Source organism: Cetorhinus maximus, chromosome 16, assembly GCF_964194155.1.
Source record: "Cetorhinus maximus chromosome 16, sCetMax3.hap1.1, whole genome shotgun sequence".
Classification (NCBI taxonomy): Eukaryota; Metazoa; Chordata; class Chondrichthyes; order Lamniformes; family Cetorhinidae; genus Cetorhinus; species Cetorhinus maximus.
Genome location: NC_135894.1, coordinates 106,167,626 through 106,189,913, shown reverse-complemented (window position 1 = coordinate 106,189,913; position 22,288 = coordinate 106,167,626). Strand labels below are relative to the sequence as shown.

At 45.9% G+C, this 22,288-nt stretch overlaps 1 protein-coding gene across 1 annotated transcript in view; it reads left to right on the top strand.

Moving 5' to 3' along the window:
* The window catches only part of LOC144691915 (ubiquitin-associated and SH3 domain-containing protein A-like), a 231,439-nt gene that overhangs the window by 196,597 nt on the left and 12,554 nt on the right, over nt 1–22,288 (top strand). Inside the window, exons 13-14 of the mRNA XM_078560489.1 lie at nt 1,871–1,971; nt 20,055–20,164. Of these exons, the coding sequence (XP_078416615.1) occupies nt 1,871–1,971; nt 20,055–20,164 (211 nt within the window). The remainder of the gene's footprint in view (nt 1–1,870; nt 1,972–20,054; nt 20,165–22,288) is intronic.

Below are 22,288 nucleotides of genomic sequence, written 5' to 3'. Positions count from 1 at the left end.
ATATGCCTTTTTCACCACCCCACTAACATGCCCCTCCACCTTCAGAGATTTATGGACACACACGCCAAGGTCCCTTTGTTCCTCAGAACTTCCTAGTGTCATGCCATTCATTGAATACTTCCTTGTCAAATTACTCCTTTCAAAGTGCATCACCTCACACTTTTCAGGGTTAAATTCCATCTGCCACTTATCTGCCCATTTGACCATCCCGTCTATATCTTCCTGTAGCCCATGTCACTCAGCCTCACTGTTAATCACCCGGCCAATCTTTGTGTCATCCACAAACTTACTAATCCTACCCCCCACATAGTCATCTATGTTGTTTTTATAAATGACAAATAATAGGGGATCCAGCACAGATCCCTATGGTACACCACTGGACACGGGTTTCCAGTCACTAAAGCAGCCTTCTGTCATCACCCTCTGTCTCCTACAACTAAGCCAATTTTGAATCCACCTTTTCAAATTACCCTGTATCCCATGTGCATTTGCCTTCTTTATAAGTCTCCCATATGGGACCTTGTCAAAGGCTTTGCTGAAATACATATAAACTACAACAACTGCACTATCCTCATCTACACACCTGGTCACCTCCTCAAAAAATTCAATCAAATTAGTTGGGCATGACCTCTCTCTGACAAAGCCATGCTGACTATCCCTGATCAAACCTTGCCTCTCCAAGTGGAGATAGATTCTCTCCTTCAGGATTTTCTCCAATAGTTTCCCTACCACTGACGTGAGACTCACTGGCCTGTAGTTCCCTGGCTTATCTCTACAACCCTTCTTAAATACCGGAACCACATTAGCTGTTTCCTCTTACTGAAGTGTCTCAAGAAAAGAGGTCGACCATTTAGGACTGAAACGAGCAGAGATTTTTTCACTCAAAGGGTTGTGAACCTTTGAAATTCTCCATCCAAAGAGCTGTGCTAGGCTGAGATCATGACAGATTTTTGGGCACTAAGGGGATCAGGGATATGGAAATGGTGGGAAACTGAGTTCAAAAATCTGCCATGATCTCATTAAATGGTGGATCAGGCTTGAGGGGCCAAATGACATACTTATGCTCCTATTTCTTATGTTCTTATATTTAACTATATTGTTCAGGTCACCAAGGAATAGGTGTTGTATGTTTTTTTAATTGCATTTGTTGATTAATTTCTTTTTTCCAGTTTAAACAGATATAGTAGAATTGTGAGTGAGATATCTTTCTGTGTTAGGTAGTCTATGATATGATGAGTTTCACATAATGATAAGGAATGTTGAGGGAAATTTACCAAACTCACCAGAAGGAATTTAGTCCAGGCAAGTGTTGTGGACCCATTTCCAAGCATGTTGCCTTCAAATGTGGATCATTGATTTGTATATGGCCCTTCCAAAGGTACAGGATCACTGGAATGTATGATGATAAAACCAAGTGTATTTTCACACAGATGATTTCCTGTAATTGTTTACACAATTTAAAGGGGCACTGTCTTAAATGACTACCAAACATTATTTCTAAGGCATTGGGAAGCATCAGAAAGCTTTTCTGATTTGTTGACATTGAGAAAATGGCATATGATTGTTTCAAACAGATAAGTACCATGGTATGCATCACACAAGTACAGCTTTGTTCATCCATTTCTTGAAATTGGGGCTCTACCAGTCTCCCGGCCTCTGCTTTGATTTTATATGTGAGGAAGTGACTTGTCTAGGAAATCTGTGCCCTGGCTAAGCTCAGGAACTCATTCTGTGATGAAATTGTTAAGCCAAACTACTATCTGTGGTGCAGCCTGCTGCAACAAGACCCCATATCAAAGATGATGCCTTTGCATAGAATTATTTATGATGCATTTATAAATATGTAAATATTTGTGCTTCTTGTCTATAGTGTCCATGTTCCAGTCTCCGATCTGATTCCTTCCGAAACATATGAAGACTACATTAATAGGTGTTCTTCAGTGATGAAAGCGATTGTGGACAGGGATGAAGGTAACCAAAGCAGCAGCAATGAACAAACCAATTCATAATTGATCAGAAAATGTTGAATTGTTTATAGGACATTGTGTAATATTCCTCACAGACCAATGTATAGTCCAACAAATCTAAATTTGAGTTTTAACCTTGCAATATGTCCTGACAATTAGTTCAGGAGTAAGTTTAGACCAAGTTAATTATCAACATTTTGTACTATTTAATCCTGGGCCATCCTCCCAATGCTTGGCAATGTCCCCGATCATCTTACCTTGCCAGATGCATCTGCAGGAAGTGTAAACACACCCTGCGTCATGACTGAGCGATGCTGATCCAGAGAAAAGTGCAACAAGTTTCCCAACAGGGAAACTTCCCTCACACCCACCTCTCACAGCATGACCCTCATTGCACCCTTACCCTCACAATTACACACACAGTCATCCATAACTCTCACAAATACTCGCATCACACACAGCAAACTCATATCACATTCACTGCACACTCACCTCCCTCTTGTCTCATGCTCACATTAACCCTCATCCTAATCCTCACACTCATGGACCACACTAGGAATCACAAAATTGTTACAGCACAGAAGGAGGCCATTTGGCCCATTGTGTTTGCACCAGCTCTCTGAATGAGCTTTTCACTTAGTGCCGTCCTCCCTCCTTTTCCCCGTAACTCTGCACATTGTTCCTTTTCAAATAACAGTCTAAATCCCCTTTGAATGCCTTGATTGACCCTACCTCCACCACACCCTCAGGCAATGCATTCCAGACCTTAACCGCTCACTGCATGAAAAAAAATGTTCTCATATCACTTTTGCTTATTATTGTTATATTATTATTATTATTATTGCTCATTACCACTTGCACTGCAGCGGTTCAAGAAGGTAGTTCTAAAGGGCAATTAGGGATGGGCAATAAAAATGCTGTCCTAGTCAGAGACACCCATGTCCAGTGAATGAATAAAACAAAACACAGCCTCATCTCTCTTTACACTCACCTGACATTCACCTAACCATCAGGCTCACCCTCACAAAAGAACATGAGAAACAGGAGCAGGAGTAGACCATACGAACCATCAAGCTCCCCCATTCAATGCATTCCTCGCTGATCATCAACTTCAACTCCTCTTCCCGCCAAGCTCCCCATATCCCTGTATCAGCCTTTACCCAATGACTGAATTTCCAAAACCCTTTGCAGTAGAGTATTCTAAAGATTAACAACCCCTTTCAGTGAAGAAATTTTGGCTAATCTCAGCCCTAAACAATTGATCCCTTATCCAGAGACTGCATCCTGTGTTCTAGATTCTTTAGCCAGGGGAAACAATCTCTCAGTGTCTACTCTGTAAAGCCCCTTCAGAATCTTTTATGTTTCAATGAGATCATTTCTCATTCTTCTAAATCCCAGAGAACATAGGCCAAATTTACTCACAGGGCAACACTCTCAACCCTGGAACCAATCTCGTGAACCTTCACTGTATCACCTTCATTGAAGTATATCCTTTCTTAAATATAGAGTCTAAAACTGAACACAGTATTCTAGGTGTGGTCTCACCAAATTTCTGTACAATTGTAGAAAGAATTGTTTATTAATGCACTCCAATACCCTTTCAATAAAGGCCAACAACATGCCATTTGCCTTCCTAATTGCTTGCTGTACCAACATGCTAACTTTCTCTGTTCCTTATCTGTGTATATTGGAGATGGTCATTGCCTGACACTTGCGTGGCGCGAATGTTATTTGCCAATTGTTCGCCCAAGCCAGGATATCGTCCAGGTCTTGATGCATTTGGAAATGGACTGAATCAGTATCTGAGGAGTTTGTGAATGTTTCTGAACATTTTGCAATCATCAGCGAACATCCCCACTTCTGACCTTATGATGGAAGGAAAGTCATTGATGAAGCAGCTGAAGATGGTTGGGACGAGGACACTACCCTGAGGAACTCCTGCAGTGATGTCCTGGAGCTGAGATGACTGACCTCCAACAACCACAACCATCTTCCTTTGTGCTAGGTATGACTCCAACCAGCGGAGAGTTTTCCCCTGATTCCTATTGACTCCAGTTTTGCAAGGGATTCTTGATGCCACACTCGGTCAAATGCAGCCTTGATGTCAAGGGCAGTCACTTTCACCTCACCTCAGGAGTTCAGCTCTTTTGTCCATGTTTGAACCAAGGCTGGAATGAGGTCAGGAGCTGAGTGGCCCTGGCAGAATCCAAACTGAGTGCCAGTGAGCAGGTTATTGCTAAGCAAGTGCCACTTGATAGCACTGTTGATGACCCCTTCCATTACTTTACTGATGATTGAAAGTAGACTGATGAAACGGTAATTGGCTGGGTTCGATTTGTCCTGCTTTATGTGTACAGGACATACCTGGGCAATTTTCCACATAGCTGGGTTGATGCCAGTGTTGTAGCTGTACTGGAACAGCTTGGCTAGGGACGCGGCATGGAACACAGGTCTTCAGTACTATTGCCGGAGTACTGTCAGGGCCCATAGCCTTTGCAGTATCCAGTGCCTTCAGCCGTTTCTTGATATCACGTAGAGTGAATTGAATTCACTGAAGACTGGCATCTGTGATGCTGGGGACTTCCGGAGGAGGCTGAGATGAATCATCCGCTCGGCACTTCTGGCTGAAGTTTGTAGCAAATGCTTCAGCCTTATCTTTTGCACGGGTGTGCTGGGCTCCTCTATCATTGAGGATGGGGATATTTGTGGAGCCTCCTCCTCCAGTGAGTTGTTTAATTGTCCACCACCATTCGCTACTGCATGTGGCAGGACTGCAGAGCTTGGATCTGATCTGTTGGTTGTGGGATTGTTTAGCCCTGTCACTTGCTGCTAATGCTGTTTGACACGCAAGTAATCCTGTGTTATAGCTTCACCAGGCTGACACCTCATTTTTAGGCATGCCTGGTTCTGCTCCTGGCATGCCTTCCTGCACTCTTCATTGAACCAGGGCTGATCCCCTGGCTTGATGGTAATGGTAGAGTGGGGAATATGCTGTGCCATGAGGTTACAGATTGTGTTTGAGTACAATTCTGCTGCTGCTGATGGCCCAGAGTGCCTCATGGATGCCTAGTCTTGAGTTGCTAGATCCAGGTTATTGCTAAGCAAGTGCCGCTTGACCTTCCATTACTCTACTGATGATGGAGAGTAGACTGATGGGGCGGTAATTGGCCGGGTTTGATTTGTCCTGCTTTTTGTGTACAAGACATACCTGGGCAATTTTCCAGATAGCTGGGTAGATGCCAGTGTTGTAGCTGTACTGGAACAGCTTGGCTAGGGACGCGGCAAGTGTCACTTCCTCAAAGACATCTAATAAATTAGTCAAACACAATTTCCCTTTTATAAACCTTGCTGGCTCTGCCTGGTTGCATTAGATTTTCTAAGTGGCTGCTATAACCTTCTTAATAATAGATTCTAGCATTTTCACTTTGACAGATGTTAGGCTAACTGGCCTGTAGATTCCTGCTTTCTGTCTCCTTCCTTTCTTGAATAGAGGAGTTGCATTTGCTGTTCTCCAATCTGATAGGACTTTCCAGAATCTAGGGAATTTTGGAAAATTGCATCTACTCTCAGCAGCCACTTCTTCCTAGACCCAAGGATGAAGTCCATCAGGTCCTGGTGACTTTTCAGCTCTTATGGTTTACTCAGTACCCTTTCCCTGGTGATTGTTAATTTCCTCCCTCCTTTTCAACTCTTAGGGCGGAATCATCCCAGATTTGCACAAAGTGCGGTCGAGGCAGGAAAAAGAACACTTTATCTGCCGGCCGCAACTGTAGCTTTTCATGCCGTAATGTCTCAATCCTGCCTCATTGATCATGCATTCCTGGGAAAGACGCCAGGTCACTGGCGGGGCGTCCCCTCATTCACCCACCCTGCCTTCACTTCAGCTCTTCAGTAAACTGGGCACCATATTTAAAGGCCCCCCTGCAAAAGGCTAGCACTCTTCAAGGAATAGGAACCTGCTGCAAAGTCATGTTTGCCAAAGGGAGGAAACGTGCTGCCCCCAGATTTAGTTGTGCCTCCTTCCAGTGCTACTGGATGAAGTGGAGGCCCGGCGCAAAGTCCTCTACCCCTGCTCAGGGCAAAGTCAGCAAGGAGGGTCATCAATCTGGCATGGGAGGTGGTGGTCAGCACCAACGCCCAGCAAAAGAGCACAGCCACACAGTGCTGAAAGAGGATGAATGGTCTTATCTGTTCTGCCAGGGTAAGTCACTCTTCTCATCACTCTGAACTCACACACTCCAAACACATCACGCGTCCATGGGGATCTCACACCTCAAGGGATAACACCACTAACTCGCAGACACACCCTCTCCATCAGGCTCATATCCTCTCGAGCTGTGTTAACTGCAAATCACCTGAAGCCTGATTAGGGCCTGAATAGGTGCTAATTGCTATTTGAAGCTGAACAAGTGCAAGTCACCTCAGCTCTATTTAAGAAAGGGACTATTTAGAAGCACACTACAGTGAGCTGGCCATGCCCGGTGGGCACCGCGGGGACTGGGGTGTTTTGTTGACCCCTTTAATCACATCTTGGTTTGATGTTTGTAAGGTTCCTTTAAAGTTTTTCCTTGATTTTACAGCTGACCTGACTTAGGGGCTGTGCTTGATTTCTCCCTTGTTATTGTTACTTTAGTTAATTGTTTTAACTCTACAAGAGTTACAGTGAGCTTGCACATGAACAGGGGAGAGATCTCATCCAGAGTGAGACACGGCCAGAGTGAGTGTGGGCATTGGTAATTTGGTGCACAGTGGGATTTGGGTGCAGAGGGGAAGAGGTGCTCATTACATTTTCTCTTGGCTATCCAACTTCTTAAATCTTCATAGAGTGGTCTTGCCCTGCTGCAACAGTAGAGGCTACAAGGGAAAGGAATGACTGGTAAGTAGTGGGTCAGGTCGGGTAAGTATTTACTACTTTAATCACTTATAGTTTAAGGTCATTTTGTGGTTTATAATTTGTATATTCTATAGTAACAAGGATCAGGAAAGAAGGGCCCGAGAGTAATTGATTTAAAAGGTTTAATTTAAAGGGATAAGTCATGGCAGGAGAGCTCAAAGCTGTGGTGTTCTCCTTGTGCTTCATGTGGGAAGCCGAGAACATTTCCAGTGCCCCAGTCCAGCATTTGTGCAGGAAGTGTGTCCAGCTGCAGCTCCTGGAAGCTCGGGTTTCAGAGCTGGAACGGCGGCTGGGGACACTGTGGAGCATCCATGAGTTGACAGCATCATTGTTAGCATGTTTAGAGAGGTGGTCACACCACAGCTGAAGGGACTTGAGGAAGGAAGGGAATGGGTGACCACCAGGCAGTCCAAGAGAAACAGGCAGGTAGTTCAGGAGTCCCCTGGAGGCCTGTTCACAAATCGGTATTCCGTTTTGGAGGCTGATGAGGGCGCTGGTTCCTCCATGGAGTGCAGACAGAGCCAAGCTTCTGGCACCACAAGCAGCCTGTCTGTACAGGAGGGGAGGAAGAGAGGAAGAGCCATAGTAATAGGGGATTCTATAACCAGGGGAACAGATAGGCACTACTGGAAACCGAGATGGTATGTTGCCTCCCTGGTGCCAGGGTCCGGTATGTCACTGAACGGCTGCAGGGCATCCTGAAGGAGGAGGGTGATAAGGCAGAGGTCATGGTACATGTTGGTACCAATGACATAGGTAGAAAGAGGGATGAGGTCTTGCAACAAGAATTCAGGAAGTTAGGCAGTAGACTGAAAAGCAAGACCTCTCGGGTTGTGATCTCTGGATTACTCCCAGTGCCACGTGCTAGCGAGCTCAGAATAGGAGAATAGCGCAGATGAATACATGGCTTAAGAGTTGGTGCAGGAGGGAGGGTTTTAGATTCCTGGATCACTGGGACTGTTTCTGGGGAAGGTGGGACCTGTACAAGCGGGACGGTCTACATCTGAACCAGAGTGGGACTAACATCCTTGCAAGCGGGTTTGCTAGTATTGTTGAGAGGAGTTTAAACTAATTCGGCAGGGGGAGGGGACACAGAATGTTAGCAGAATAGGGACACATCATAATACAGTAAAACAATCAAATCAGAGGGAGTACAGCTGCATTAAGTTTCAAGGGAGTAAGGCAAGGCTGGATGGCCTCTACTTTAATGCCAGGAGTATTACAGGCAAAACGGATGAGTTAAGAGTGAGGATTGACACGTGGAATTGTGATATAGTAGCCATCACTGAGATGTGGTTGAGGGAGGGGCAGGATTGGCAGCTCAACATTCCGGGATATAGAATCTTCAGGCAAGACAGGGGAGGGGGTAAAAGAGGAGGAGGAATTGTATTATTAGTTAAGGAGTCAGTTACTGCAGTAAGGAGAGATGATATCTTGGCGGGGGGGCATCGAATGAAGCTTTGTGGATAGAGCTTAGGAATAAAAAAGGGGCAGCCAGATTGTTAGGTGTTTATCATAGACCCCCAGATAGTCAGCGGGAAATTGAGGAACAAATATGTGCACAATTTGTGAAGGTGTGTAAAAACAATAACAAAAGGGTAAATATATTAGGTGATTTCAACTTTCCAAACATTAATTGGGATAGACATAGTGTTAAGGGCATGGATGGAGTGGATTTCTTGAACTGTGTACAGGAGAACTTTTTAGGTCAATATGTATAGGGTCCAACAAGGGACGGCGCAGTGCTGGACCTAATTCTGGGGAATGAAGCTGGACAGGTGGCTGAGGTGGTGGTGGGGGAGCATTTTAGTGATAGCGACCACAACATGGTACAGTTTAAATTTGTTATGGACAAAGAAATAGACAAGTTGCAAAAAAATGTTTTGGATTGGGGGAGAGCGGAATTTAGTAAAATAAGGCAGGATCTGGCCAAGGTAGACTGGGAACAGCTATTTGTGGGGAAATCTACAGAGGAGCAGTGGGGGGCATTCAGAAAGGAAATGAGGAGGGTACAGGCTCAACATGTTCCCTCTAGGGTGATAGGAAGGAGTAACAAGCCCAGAGAACCATGGATGACCAGAGATATTCAGGTTACGATGAGAAGGAAAAGAGAGGCTTTTAGCAGGTACAAGGGAAGCAAATCAGCGGAGGCATTAGTGGAGTACAGAAAGTGCAGGGTGGAGCTTAAGAAAGCAATTAGGAGAGTAAAGAGGGGATATGAGAAAGCTCTGGCTGGTAAAAGTAGGGAAAATCCCAAGATATTCTATAAGTATATCAATGGGAAGGGGATAACCAGGGAAAGAGTAGGGCCCATTAGGGACCAAGGGTGGAGCCAGAGGACATCGGTAGAGTGTTAAATGAATACTTCACATCCGTCTTCAGCCAAGAGAATGAGGATGAAGGTAGCAAACTCCGGGAGAGAGACTGTGAGGTTCTTAAGCAAATCGATATAAGGAGTGACAAGGTATTGGAGGTGTTGGCAGGCTTAAAAGTGGACAAATCTCCAGGTCTGGATGATTTGTGTCCCAGATTGCTGAGGGAGGCAAGGCAGGAGATCGCAGGGGTTCTGACCCAAATTTTTAATTCCTCTCTGGCCACGGGGGAGGTGCCAGAGGACTGGAGAACAGCTAATGTGGTTCCACTATTTAAGAAAGGCTGCAGAGATAAGCCAGGGAACTACAGACCAGTGAGTCTCATGTCAGTAGTAGGGAAACTATTGGAGAAAATCCTGAAGGAGAGAATCTATCTCCACTTGGAGAGGCAAGGTTTGATCAGGGATAGTCAGCATGGCTTTCTCAGAGGGAGGTCATGCCTAACAAATTTGATTGAATTTTTTGAGGAGATGACCAGGTGTGTAGATCAGGGTACTGTAGTTGAAGTAGTTTATATATATTTCTGCAAAGCCTTTGACAAGGTCCCACATGGGAGACTTTTAAAGAAGGCAAATGCACATTGGATACAGGGTAATTTGATAAGGTGGATTCAAAATTGCCTTAGTTGTAGGAGACAGAGGGTGATGACAGAAGGATGCTTTAGTGACTGGAAGCCAGTGTCCAGTGGCGTACCACAGGGATCTGTGCTGGGTCCCCTATTATTTGTCATTTATATAAACAACATAGATGACTATGATGGGGGGATAGGATTTGTAAGTTTGCAGATGACACAAAGATTGGCTGGGTGGTTAACAGTGAGGTTGAGTGTCTTTGGCTACAGGAAGATATAGACGGGATGGTCAAATGGGAAGATAAGTGGCAGATGGAATTTAACCCTGAAAAGTGTGAGGTGATACACTTTGGAAGGAGTAATTTGACAAGGAAGTATTCAATGAACGGCATGACACTAGGAAGTTCTGAGGAACAAAGGGACCTTGGTGTGTGTGTCCATAGATCTCTGAAGGCGGAGGGGCATGTTAGTGGGGTGGTGAAAAAGGCACATGGGACACTTGCCTTTATCAATCGAGGCATAGATTACAAAAGTAGGGATGTCATGTTGGAGTTGTATAGAACCTTGGTGAGGCCACAGCTGGAGTACTGTGTGCAGTTCTGGTTGCCACATTATAGGAAGGATGTGATTGCACTGGAGGGGGTGCGGAGGAGATTCACTAGGATGTTGCCTGGGATGAAACATTTAAGTTATGAAGAGAAGACTGAGGAGCGACCTAATCGAGGTGTACAAGATTATGAGGGGCATGGACAGGGTGGATAGGGAGCAGCTGTTCCCCTTAGTTGAAGGGTCAGTCACAAGGGGACATAAGTTCAAGGTGAGGGGCAGGAGGTTTAGGGGGGATGTGAGGAAAAACTTTTTTACCCAGAGGGTGATGACGGTCTGGAATGCGCTGCCTGGGAGGGTGGTGGAGGTGGGTTGCCTCACATCTTTTAAAAAGTACCTGGATGAGCACTTGGCACGTCATAACATTCAAGGCTATGGGCCAAGTGCTGGTAAATGGGATTAGGTAGGTAGGTCAGGTGTTTCTCACGTTTCAGTGCAGACTCGATGGACCGAAGGGCCTCTTCTGCACTGTGATTCTGTGATGCTGAGCTCGGGTCTTCATCCCATCCATGGCTCCGCTCACCACACAAACATTCCATGCAGTGCCATGTGCCTTGCTCACGTACTCTCTATTTGTTTTCATGCATGAGAAGCTGACTGACAACAGCAGGGAGAGGTCCTCGATTGGGGTGGAGTGGCCAATATTAGGCCCCTCACTCACTTTGAGGAGCGTGCCATCGTGCTGACTGGTGAGGACATGGATTGTGTCTGCGGCGACAGTGAGGTTGGTGGCGAACAGCCACACGAGGATCCTATACATTATCCCTCTCCCAACACAAATGTGAGTGCTCTCTCTGCTGCCTGTGACTCTGCTGCCATGCACTCATTATCTCTACTTTGGTTCACAGGGAGCTCTGCCAAGCGACCGACACCCTCAGCCAGCCAGTCCCTCAGCTCCATCCAGGTCCTTACCTCCAGCCAAGAGGACACCTCCTCTATTGAAGAGCTGGAAATAAGCAGCCTGGAAGACCCAACACAGCGCTTACCCACACCCTCCACCAGCGCAGAGACACACAGCTCGATGGGACCGAGATCTGGAGTAGCCTTGGGTTCACAATCTGGTGGTCACAGCATGGGCATTTGCCTGCAGCAGGAGGAGGCAGGTTCAGCTGAGCTCCTTGGCACTCAGAGGTCGCTGGTGAAGAGGCGTCTGCGAGGTCTGAGTCAGATGACGAGCCTCTGGATTCGGCCTTCCAACTCATCCTGGAGAGTCAGCAGAAGGTGTGGGAACATCATGCAGAGGTGTTAGAAGCTCTCAACAGAGTGGCGAGTGAGTCAGAGGAGTGCATCTGCCTGCTCTCTGGTGAAGTGATGCTTACATGTGTGCACATGGAGTCTCCATGGGAAGGGTGGCAGACTCCATGGAGACCCTGGTCCAGCAGAACATGTAAATGCGTGCAGACCTGCACTCCATCATTCCTGCAGTGGCAACACGAGAGGGAAACGAGGGATGTCGACATCCCTCCTGGTGATCCTTCCCCTCAAGGAGTCAAGCTGGGGCTCTCGGGCACCTGAGGGGAGGAGGAGTGGCAGTTCGACATCCCTGGGTCCTCCACTCAGCAATCTCAGAGGCTGTCCATTCCCTCTAAGTCCCCTTTTCTTGTGACACCCTCAATCTCATTCTCTGTCACTGCAGAGGGAGCAGCAGGCCCACAGGAAGACAGCCAAAGCAAGCTGGGGCCCTCAAGGCCTCAACTCTCCAGAAGACGCACAACAAAGTCATCAGAGGCAATGGGGCCAACCATTGCACAGACTGTCTCCAGCCCTGCTGCGGATGTCAAGGCAGCACCTAGAAACGTTCGGCCTAAAAAGTTAAGAAATTCTGATCAGAATTGTTTGCATGGGTGAACACATTTTGTCACTTTATAACCTGAAAATATATTCACTTGTTATGGTATCTTTCAGCTTCATTGACCGGCTTCGTGAGTCCTCCCACTGCATCTCCAATCCCACACCCAACTAGCAGTTCAGCAGCACGCAGCCGAGTGATTCTGGCAGGGCCTTTTGGAGCCTCGAGCAAACATTCTTCCAGGCACGCGAATCCTTCCCGTATCACACTCATCCCAATATCCCGAGCGTTTTCAATGCTGCCTGCTGGGATTCTCTTTCAGTTATCCATCTGAGCCGACCTGCATCTCTGCCCACTCACTGATCACATTCCCACGCAGCATCTCTTCCCAACCACCATGAGGTTCCTTTCAATTTTAGTTTTAGAAGCATGGTGCTGGTAAAATTTGTCTTCAGCTCCCTCATCCTTTCCCCTCCCCCAGTCACCCATGTCCTTTCCCCCATCACTGTCAAGCGCCTGGCATCACCTTCCAGCTTCCCACCGTCACCTACCAGCCAGAACCCTTTTCTTCCGGAAATGTCCAGGTGAATATGCACGTTCCCTGCCTTCCCGGGAATCCCATCCAGATTGACCTCCCTGACGTCCTCCCTCCCACCCCCAGAGTCTGTGTCTGCCTCCTAGTCCCCACCAACCACCCTCATTGTCCCTTCTACTGCTACCGTCGCACCCTCACCCTCCCACCCTACTGGCTCACTCTGCCCTCTCTCATTCTCACCATTTCCTCCTACAACACCCACCCCTCCATAGATGCCTCCCTTGCATGTTCATCTGGACATTTCACCCCCTAACTTGTTCCTCCATCCTTACTCCTTCCTCCCCCCTTACTTCCTCCACCCTTACTCCTTCCTCCCTCTTACTCCTTCCTCCACATTTACACCTATCTCCCCAGTTGCTGTATTCTCCCTCGTTACACCCTCCTGCCCCCATACTCCCTCCCCCCTCCCAACCTCAACCCCCAACACACCTTCTCTCCCAGTCAAACCTATGCCTTCCTCCCCCAGTCCATCCTACACCTTCCTCTCCATCCCATCGACGGTCAGTGAGCTGCTTTGTGGCAGAGCCATGTCCATGAGGATCTACCCAGCATGCAATGCATGTTCCTCCAGGGTCAGCTGTAGGGCTCCAACATATTCTGCTCCTCCAATGTCCGTCTTCTGCACATCACACTTGTTAAGATGTGTTCCAGGCCGGCGTGTTTTCCCGCCAATGTGGACGGTAAATTTGACATGGAGGATGATTCCGGCAAGCTAGACTTATGATGATATGCAGATGTGGAGGTGGCGGGAAAGACAGCCTGCCATTGATGGGCAGAGTGGACAATTGCAAACTGGTTTCATGACGTCATGAAACCAATTTTTGGTCTTCCCGCAATATCGTCCCCTCATGCCTGCCATGACGCCCAACGCAAAGAGACACAGAAAATTCCGCCCTTAGATTAGAATCATAGAATGGTTACAGCACAGAAGGAGGCCATTTGGCCCATCGAGGCTGTGCTGCCTCTCTGCAAGAACAAGTTACCTAGTGCCACCACCTCGCCCGATTCCGGTAGCCCTGTAATCTTTTCATCTTCAGGTATTGATCCAATTTCTTTTTGAAAGCAATGATTGAATATGCCTCCACCACACTCACAGTCAGGGCCTTCCAGATTCTAACCACTCACTGCACTAAGACATTTTTTCCCTCATGTCACCATTGCTTCTTTTACCAAACACCTTAAATTGGCATCCTTTGGTTCTTGATCGTTGCACCAATGGGAACAGTTTCTCCCTATCTACTCTGACCAGACCCTTCTTGATTTTGGATATGTCTATCAGATCTCCTCTCAACCTTCTCTTCTTTAAGTAGAAACTCCCCAGTTTTTCCATTTTAGGCAGCTGAAGTTCCTTATCCCTGGAACCATTCTTGTGAATCTTTTCTGCACCTTTATAAATTTAATTTATAATAAAATAAATCTAATAAAATAAAACAAATCTGATAAATTTGTCAAATATAATTTCCCTTTCACAAAATCATGTTGACTTTGCTGATTGTATTATGATTTTCTAAATGTCTTGCTATTACCTCCGCAATAATGGATTCTAGCAATTTCCCAATGACAAATATTAGGCTAATTGGCCTATACTTTCCTGTTTTCTGTCTCCCTCCTTTCTTGGAGTGGTGTTACATTTATGATTTTCCAATCTGCTGGGACCTTTCCAGAAGCTAGGGAATTTTGGAAGATCACAACCATTGCACCTACTAGCTCTGCAGCTACTTCTTTTAAGATCCTAGACTGAAAGCCATCAGGTCCAGGGTACTTGTCAACCTTTAGTTCTAATAGTTTTTTTCCCTGTACCTTTTCCCTAGTGGTTATGATTTATTTTAAGTTCCTCCCTGCCTTTTCCCTCTTGATTTACAAGTATTCTTGGGCATGCTCTGGCAAAGCTGAGGCATTGGACGAATTGCTCAAACCTCCAAACAACCCATCTACCTGACCCTTCAAGAACCATTTGCTCCACATGTAGTTGAATCTACAGATCGCACATTGGACTTATCATCCATCTCAGAACCCATCAAACCAAAGTTGAAGCAAGTCATCGTCGATCTTGAGGGACTGCTGAGAAGAATATGGATAGATGTTGCAGACTATTTGAAGGAGGAAACATTGCAGGGTTATGCAGACAGAGTGGGGTAGTGGAACTAACTGGATTGCTCTTCAAAAGAATTGGCACAATCTGAATAGGCCAAATAGCCTCCTTCTGCACTGTACTGTGCAATGATTTTATGAAGTGTTGCTGTGAGCTTCCACTGGTTTGCCATTTTAACTATCTGCCCCACTCCCACCCGTTACCATCTCCTTTTGCCTTGCACTTTTGACCTTTTTTGTCATTTAATCTCTCTTGCCTTCCACCCCATCATAGATCTTCCCTTTTGTTCTTTCTTCCCATAGAGTCATAGAGTTACACATCACAGAAACAGGCCCTTCAGCTCATCGTGTCTGAGCCAGCCATCAAGCACTTATATATTCTAATCCCATTTTCCAGTACTTGACCAGTAGCCCTGTCTGCTGTGGCATTTCAAGTGCTCATCTATATATTTCTTAAATGTTGTGAGGGTTCCTGCCTCTACCACCCCCTCAGGCAGTGTCTTCCAGATTCCAACCACCCTCTGGGTGAAAAGGTTTTTCCTCAAATCCCCTCTAAACCTCCTGCCCCTTACCTTAAATATATGCTCCCTGGTTATTGACAGGGGAAAAGTTTCTTCCTGTCTACCCTATCTATGCCCCTCATAATTTTGTATTCCTCTATCAGGTCCCCCCTCAGCCTTCTCTGCTCTAAGGAAAACAACCCTAGCCTATCCAGTCTCTCTTCATAGCTGAAACACTCCAGCCCAGGGAACATCCTTGTGAATCTCCTCTGCACCCTCTCTAGTGCAATCACATCTTTCCTATAGTGTGGTGACCAGAACTGCACACAGTACTCCAGCTGTGGCCTAACTAGCATTTTATACAGTTCCATCATAACCTCCCTGCTCTTATATTCTATGCCTTGGCTAATAAAGGCAAGTATCCCATGGAGGAACAGCACCTCATCTTCCGACTAGGCACTTTACAGCCTTCCGGGCTGAATATTGAATTCAACAACTTTAGATCTTAAACTCCCTCCCCCCATCCCCACCCCGTTTCTTCCCCCTCCCTTTTTTTTTCAATAATTTATATAGGTTTTTCTTTTCCCACCTATTTCCATTATTTTAAAATCTACAACTAAAATCTTGCCAGTCTTTCCACCCCAACCCCACTAGAGCTGTACCTTGAGTGTCCTGCCATCCATTCTTAATTAGCACATTTTCTTAGATAATATCACTACCTTCAACACCTCTTTGATCTTTTTGTCTGTGACATCTTTTGATTATCTGCTCCTATCACTGCTTGCTTGTCCCTACAACCACCCACCCTCAACTTCTCTCTCCCCCCGCCACCCCCCCACCTTAAACCAGCTTATATTTCACCCCTCTCCTAACTATACTCAGTTCTGTTGAAGGGTCATGAGGACTCGAAACGTCGACTCTTTTCTTCTCCACCGATGCTGCCAGACCTGCTGAGTTTTTCCAGGTAATTCTGTTTTTGTCAAGTATCCCATATGCCTTCTTAACCACCTTATCTCCCTGTGGTGCTGCCTTCAGGGATCTATGGACATGTACACCAAGGTCCCTCTGATCGTCTGTACTTCCTAAGGTCCTATCATTCATTGTGTATTCGCTTGCTGTGTTAATCCTCCCAAAATGCATCACCTCACACTTCTCAGGATTAAATTCCATTTGCCACTGCTCTGCCCATCTAATCAGCCCATCTCTATTGTCCTGTAATCTAAGGCTTCCCTCTTCATTATTTATGACACGATGAATTTTTGAGTCATCTGCGAACTTACTGATCATACCTCCTATATTCACATCTAAATCATTAATGTACACTACAAACAGCAAGGGTCCCAGCACAATCCCTGTGGTACACCTCACCCTTCCCACTCCTGTACTTGTTTAAAACCCATTACATCTCTAACTTTTCCAGTTCTGATAGAATGTCATAGGCTTGCAACATTAACTTTGTGTCCTTCTCCACAGGTGCTGAGTATTTCAAGCCATTTATGTTTTTTTATCACATATGAAGGATGTCATGAAGAGATGTTAATGTCTATAATGTTATTGGAAATTATTTTTTAAAAATATAGTTCTAGTGGGGTTTGTATCTATATGTGTCCATGTGTGTCTTAGTAGGATTAAAGTCAGCTAGTCTGTGTGCATTTATGTATAGTAATTTTGAGATGTTGATTAGGTAAACGTAAGGAGGGTAGAAGGTAAAGTGTAAATTTGCATTTGTTAAAAGAATCCATTCAAGGCTGTGGGTAAAATCTTATACCTAGCTAGAAGACGCTGGAGAAGTAATAGTGGGGAAGAAAGAAATGGCGGAGGAACTGAATAGGTGCTTTGCGTCAGTCTTCACAGTGGAAAACATGAGTGACATCCCCAAAGTTCAAGAGAATTGGGGGGCAGAGGTGAGTATGGTAGCCATTACCAAGGAGAAGGTGCTAGGAAAACTGAAAGGTCTGAAGGTGGATAAATCACTTGGACCAGATGGATTACACCCCAGAGTCTTGAAGGAAATAGCTGAAGAGATAGTGGAGGTGTTAGTGGTGATCTTTCAGGAATCACTGGAGTCAGGGAGGGTCCCAGAGGACTGGAAAATCGCTAATGTAACCCCCCTGTTTAAGAAGGGAGTGAGGCAAAAGACGGGAAATTACAGGCCGATTAGCCTGACCTCGGTCGTTGGTAAGATTTTAGAGTCCATTATTAAGGATGAGATTTCAGAATACTTGGAAATGCATGGTAAAATAGGGCAAAGTCAGCATGGTTTCATCAAGGGGAGGTCATGCCTGACAGATCTGTTAGAATTCTTTGAGGAGGTAATGAGTAGGTTAGACAAAGGAGAGCCAATGGATGTTATCTAATTGGACTTCCAGAAGGCCTTTGACAAGGTGCCGCACAGGAGGCTGCTCAGTAAGATAAGAGCCCATGGTGTTAGAGGCAAGGTACTAGCATGAATAAAAGATTGGCTGTCTGGCTGGAGGCAGAGAGTGGGGATAAGGGGGTCCTTCTCAGGATGGCGGCCGGTGACTAGTGGAGTTCCGCAAGAGTTAGTGTGGGACCACAACTTTTCACTTTATACATTAATGATCTACATGAAGGAACTGAGGGCATCCTGGCTAAGTTTGAAGATGATACAAAGATAGGTGGAGGGACAGGTAGTATTGAGGAGGCAGGGAGGCTGCAGAAGGATTTGGACAGCTTAGGAGAATGGGCAAAGAAGTGGCAGATGGAATACAACATGGGGAAGTGTGAGGTCATGTACTTTGGTAGGAAGAATAGAGGCATGGACTATTTTCTAAATGGGGAGAGAATTCAGAAATCTGGAGTGCAAAGGGTCTTGGGAGTCCTAGTCCAGGATTCTCTTAAGGTTAACTTGCAGGTTGAGTCGGTAGTTAGGAAGGCAAATGCAATGTTGGCATTTATTTCGAGAGGACTAGAATATAAAAGCAGGGATATGCTGCTGAGGCTTTATAAGGCTCTGGTCAGACCACATTTAGAATATTGTGAGCAATTTTGGGCCCTGTATCTCAGGAAGGATCTGCTGGCCCTGGAGAGGGTCCAGAGGAGGTTCACGAGAATGATCCCGGGAATGAAAGGCTTAACATATGAGGAACATTTGAGGACTCCGGGTCTATACTCGATGGAGTTTAGAAGGATGAGGGGGGATCTGATTGAAACTTATAGAATACTGAAAGGCCTGGATAGAGTGGACGTGGGGAAGATGTTTCCATTAGTAGGAGAGACTAGGACCCGAGGGCACAGCCTCAGAGTAAAGGGAAGACCTTTTAGAACAGAGATGAGGAGAAACTTCTTTAGCCAGAGAGTGGTGAATCTATGGAATTCATTGCCACAGAAGGCTGTGGAGGCCAGGTCATTGAGTGTATTTAAGACCGAGATGGATAGGTTCTTGATTGGTAAGGGGATCAAAGGTTACGGGGAGAAGGCGGGAGAGTGGGGTTGAGAAACCTATCAGCCATGATTGAATGGCGGAGCAGACTCGATGGGCTGATTGGCCTAATTTCTGCTCCTATGTCTTTTGGCCTTATGGTCTAAGACACCAAGCAATGTGATTATTTTTTTCAGCTTACTAATAAAATTGGTAGGATGAAAGGATGTTATTGTTAGAAGAGGTACATTCAAAGAGAAAGATATGTATAAAAGAGAAAGGAGATTGTGTGTAAGGTAGAGGCATTTTAAGATCCAACATGTACGAGAAGCCTCCAGCCTGTAAGTCTCAAGTCTGTCTGCAAGGACCCAGAGCTGAAAGAAACTCATTTTGAATGCGACTGTCCAGGGTGTGCTTTGCCAGCTGTCTGTTTAAATCTATGAGATTTACTGTTGCCTTAACGGGGGTGTAACTGAGAGTCAGATTAATTAGGGGATTTTGCAGTTATTATAGTAATAATGTTGTAGATTTATGAATATGTTTACAATCTTTCTTGTACTAATAAATGTTTAATTAGTTTTATAAAGACCTCTTGAGACTCCGTGGTCTTACTACTAATGAATTCAAAGTCTGCATCTCGAAACATACAAATTGCAAAAATGGATTATGACAGTTGTTTCAAGTTTCCCTCTGGGGTTTGAACAACTCAGCCCTTATCATTGGTTGTGTCATAATAAAGGACTAGTGCAGGCACCATGGGACAAGTGACCTTCTTACGCATCTCTATGAAAAGCTTTGCAATGTTTCTAAGAGATGTGATAGTGAACTATATAAAGGAAGCACTTTTTTTTGCTATCAGGATAATTTATGGGCTCCAAAACAAGTATGATCACCCGTTACAGATCTCTCAAACCTGCATCACATCACATTTCTACTTCTCTTTAGCTCTGAAGAAGAGTCATATGGATTTGAAACGTTAACTCTGTTTCTCTCTCCACAGATGCTGCCAGACCTGCTGAGTTTTACCAGCATTTTCTGTTCTTATCACAAACCTGCAGTTTACCAGTCTATCATCTCATCCTATCTAGTGACTCTTAAACAGCCTTAATCCTAACTTTCTTAACTAGAATTTAGATGGTCTCTGCTAAATAAGCCAAGGCATTAGCTTTCTGTGGATACTATGACCTGTATGGCCCCTCCATCTGTTTAATGTTGTGCCTTTCTCAGTAAAATGATCAAAGCTAAAACTGAATCTGTTTCTCTAATGCTTTTAATGTTCCTTCTCAGCTGGTAATATTCTGCTGGTGGCTCATGCTTCAACCCTGGATTGCAGCACACGCCCTTTGCTGGGGCTGCCTCCGAAGGACTCCAAGGAATTTGTACAAATGATTAGAAAGGTAGGATGTTTTAAATTGAGATATCAAGGAGAGGCTAAGGTACTGGTGGGGCCATTGCCTTGGCACTCGTTATTGGGTGAACTGGAGAAGCCAAAAGTAATGCTCAATGAAGGCTAAATCACCAGGAGTGGGTTCATGGGGAGGGAGAAAGGTTGAGGGGGTGGGTGCAAGGGAGCATGAAGTGGAGGGAAGTAGAGGAAGGGGGAGGAGGAAGGGGGTGGGGGAGGGGAGGCAAAGGGGGCAGAGGAGGAGAGGAGTTTGAGGGGCAAGAGAAGGAGGGAAGGTGAAGGGGGCAGGGAGAAGGGGAGGTGGAGGGGAGAGGGAGGTAGAGTGGATGTGGAATGTGTAGCAGAGGAGGCGAGGTGGAGAGCAAGTGGAAAGGGCAGAGGATATGGACAGGGTAGGGGAGGTGCAGAGATGGTGACGGGGGTAGGGAAGGAGGGGAGGCAGAGAGGAGGTGGAGAGGTGGGGATAAGGGGAGGAGTGGAAACTGAGGAGGGGTGGGGCAGGGAGGAGGTGGAGAGGTTTGGGGAGGAGGGAAGATGGGGCAGAGGAGAGGTGGATGTGGGAGGAGAGGTGGAAGGGGTAAAGGGAGGCAGAGAGGAGGGAAGGTGGAGAGTAAGGGGAGCCCGAGACAACTGCTGTGTCACTCAGGCTCCTCCTGTTCCTATGATTCTAGAACAAATCGCCGCTAAAAATATTCTCTTCATCGTCCCTCTCGTTCTTTTGCCTATTATCCCTTATCTGTGACCTCCTGATTGCTGACTGTCCAGCCTCTGGAAACAATTTCTCCTTTAAATATCTTCATGATTTTGAACACCTTCATCAAAACTGCTCTTAATCTTCTCAGCTCTAAGAATAGAATACTAGTTTCACCAGTCTGTCCACAAAACTGAAGTCCATCATTCTTCTGTACCAACCACCTCCAGGCCTTGACATTCTTCGAAAATGTGGTACTCAGATTTGGCCACAGTACTCCAATTGGGGCCTGACCAGTGATTTAAAGATTCAACATAACTTCTTTGCTTTTTGTACTCTATATGCTGTATTTTCATCATTGACTCAGGAATCATGAGTCAGGCTATTTGCTGACATTGCGTTCCAAGCTCTGAATGAACCCACGCACACTTGTTATTTTCACCCCAAGGAGTCAGGGGTGGGCTGGAGTCAGGGCTGCTGCCTCCCGATGTAGGCCCAAGGTGGGCGGATGCTGAGGCCAGCAGTTTAGAAGACCTGCCTCCTTTCATTGGAACATTGGCCCAGTTCTGTGGATGACTGTTAGGCCCCCTGGTCCTCACCCTCCTACTCCCCATATCCACTCAAATCTCCCATGCCCTCTCCAAGCCCCCATGCCCCCTACACATGCCTTAGTATATCCCATGCCCAATCCATACCCCAATGCCCCATCCATACCCCTAATATCTCCCATTCTCAAAGCATATCCCCATGCCCGCTCCATACCTACTCATATCCCCCATGCTCCCTCCATATCCCCTAACCTCTCCCGAGCCAAATCCATACCCCCTAATATTTCCCATGCCCAATACATATCCCCAAGCCCCTCCACAGGGGACGATGGTGGCATAGCGGCAATGTCACTGGACTAGTAATCCAGAGCTCCAGGCTAATGCCTTGAGGGCAAAAATTCAAATCCCACCGCAAGCAGCTGGTTGAATTTAAATTCAATCAATAAATCCAGAATTGAAAACTAAATTCAGTAATGGCAACCATTATCGTCAATTGTTGTAAAAGCCCAAATAACCTTTGGGGAAGGAAATCTGCCTTCCTTACCTGGTCTGGCCTATATGTGACTCCAGGCCCACAGCAATGTGGTTGAACCATCACTAGCCTCTGAACTGGCAAGCAAGCCACTCAGTTCAAGGGCAATTCAGGATGGGCAACAAGTACTGGCCTTGTCAGCAACACCCACATCCCATAAAAGAATAAAGAAATATCTCCCATGACTCCTCCATTATTCCAAGCCCCCTCTATACCCCCTAATATCTCCAATGCCCTCTCCATAACCCCTCCATACCCTTTATGGCCTCCTCCATACCTACCTACCCAGTATCCATTTTGGACAGAACTTGTGAGCCCTATAATAACACTGGGAAGTCTTTGAAA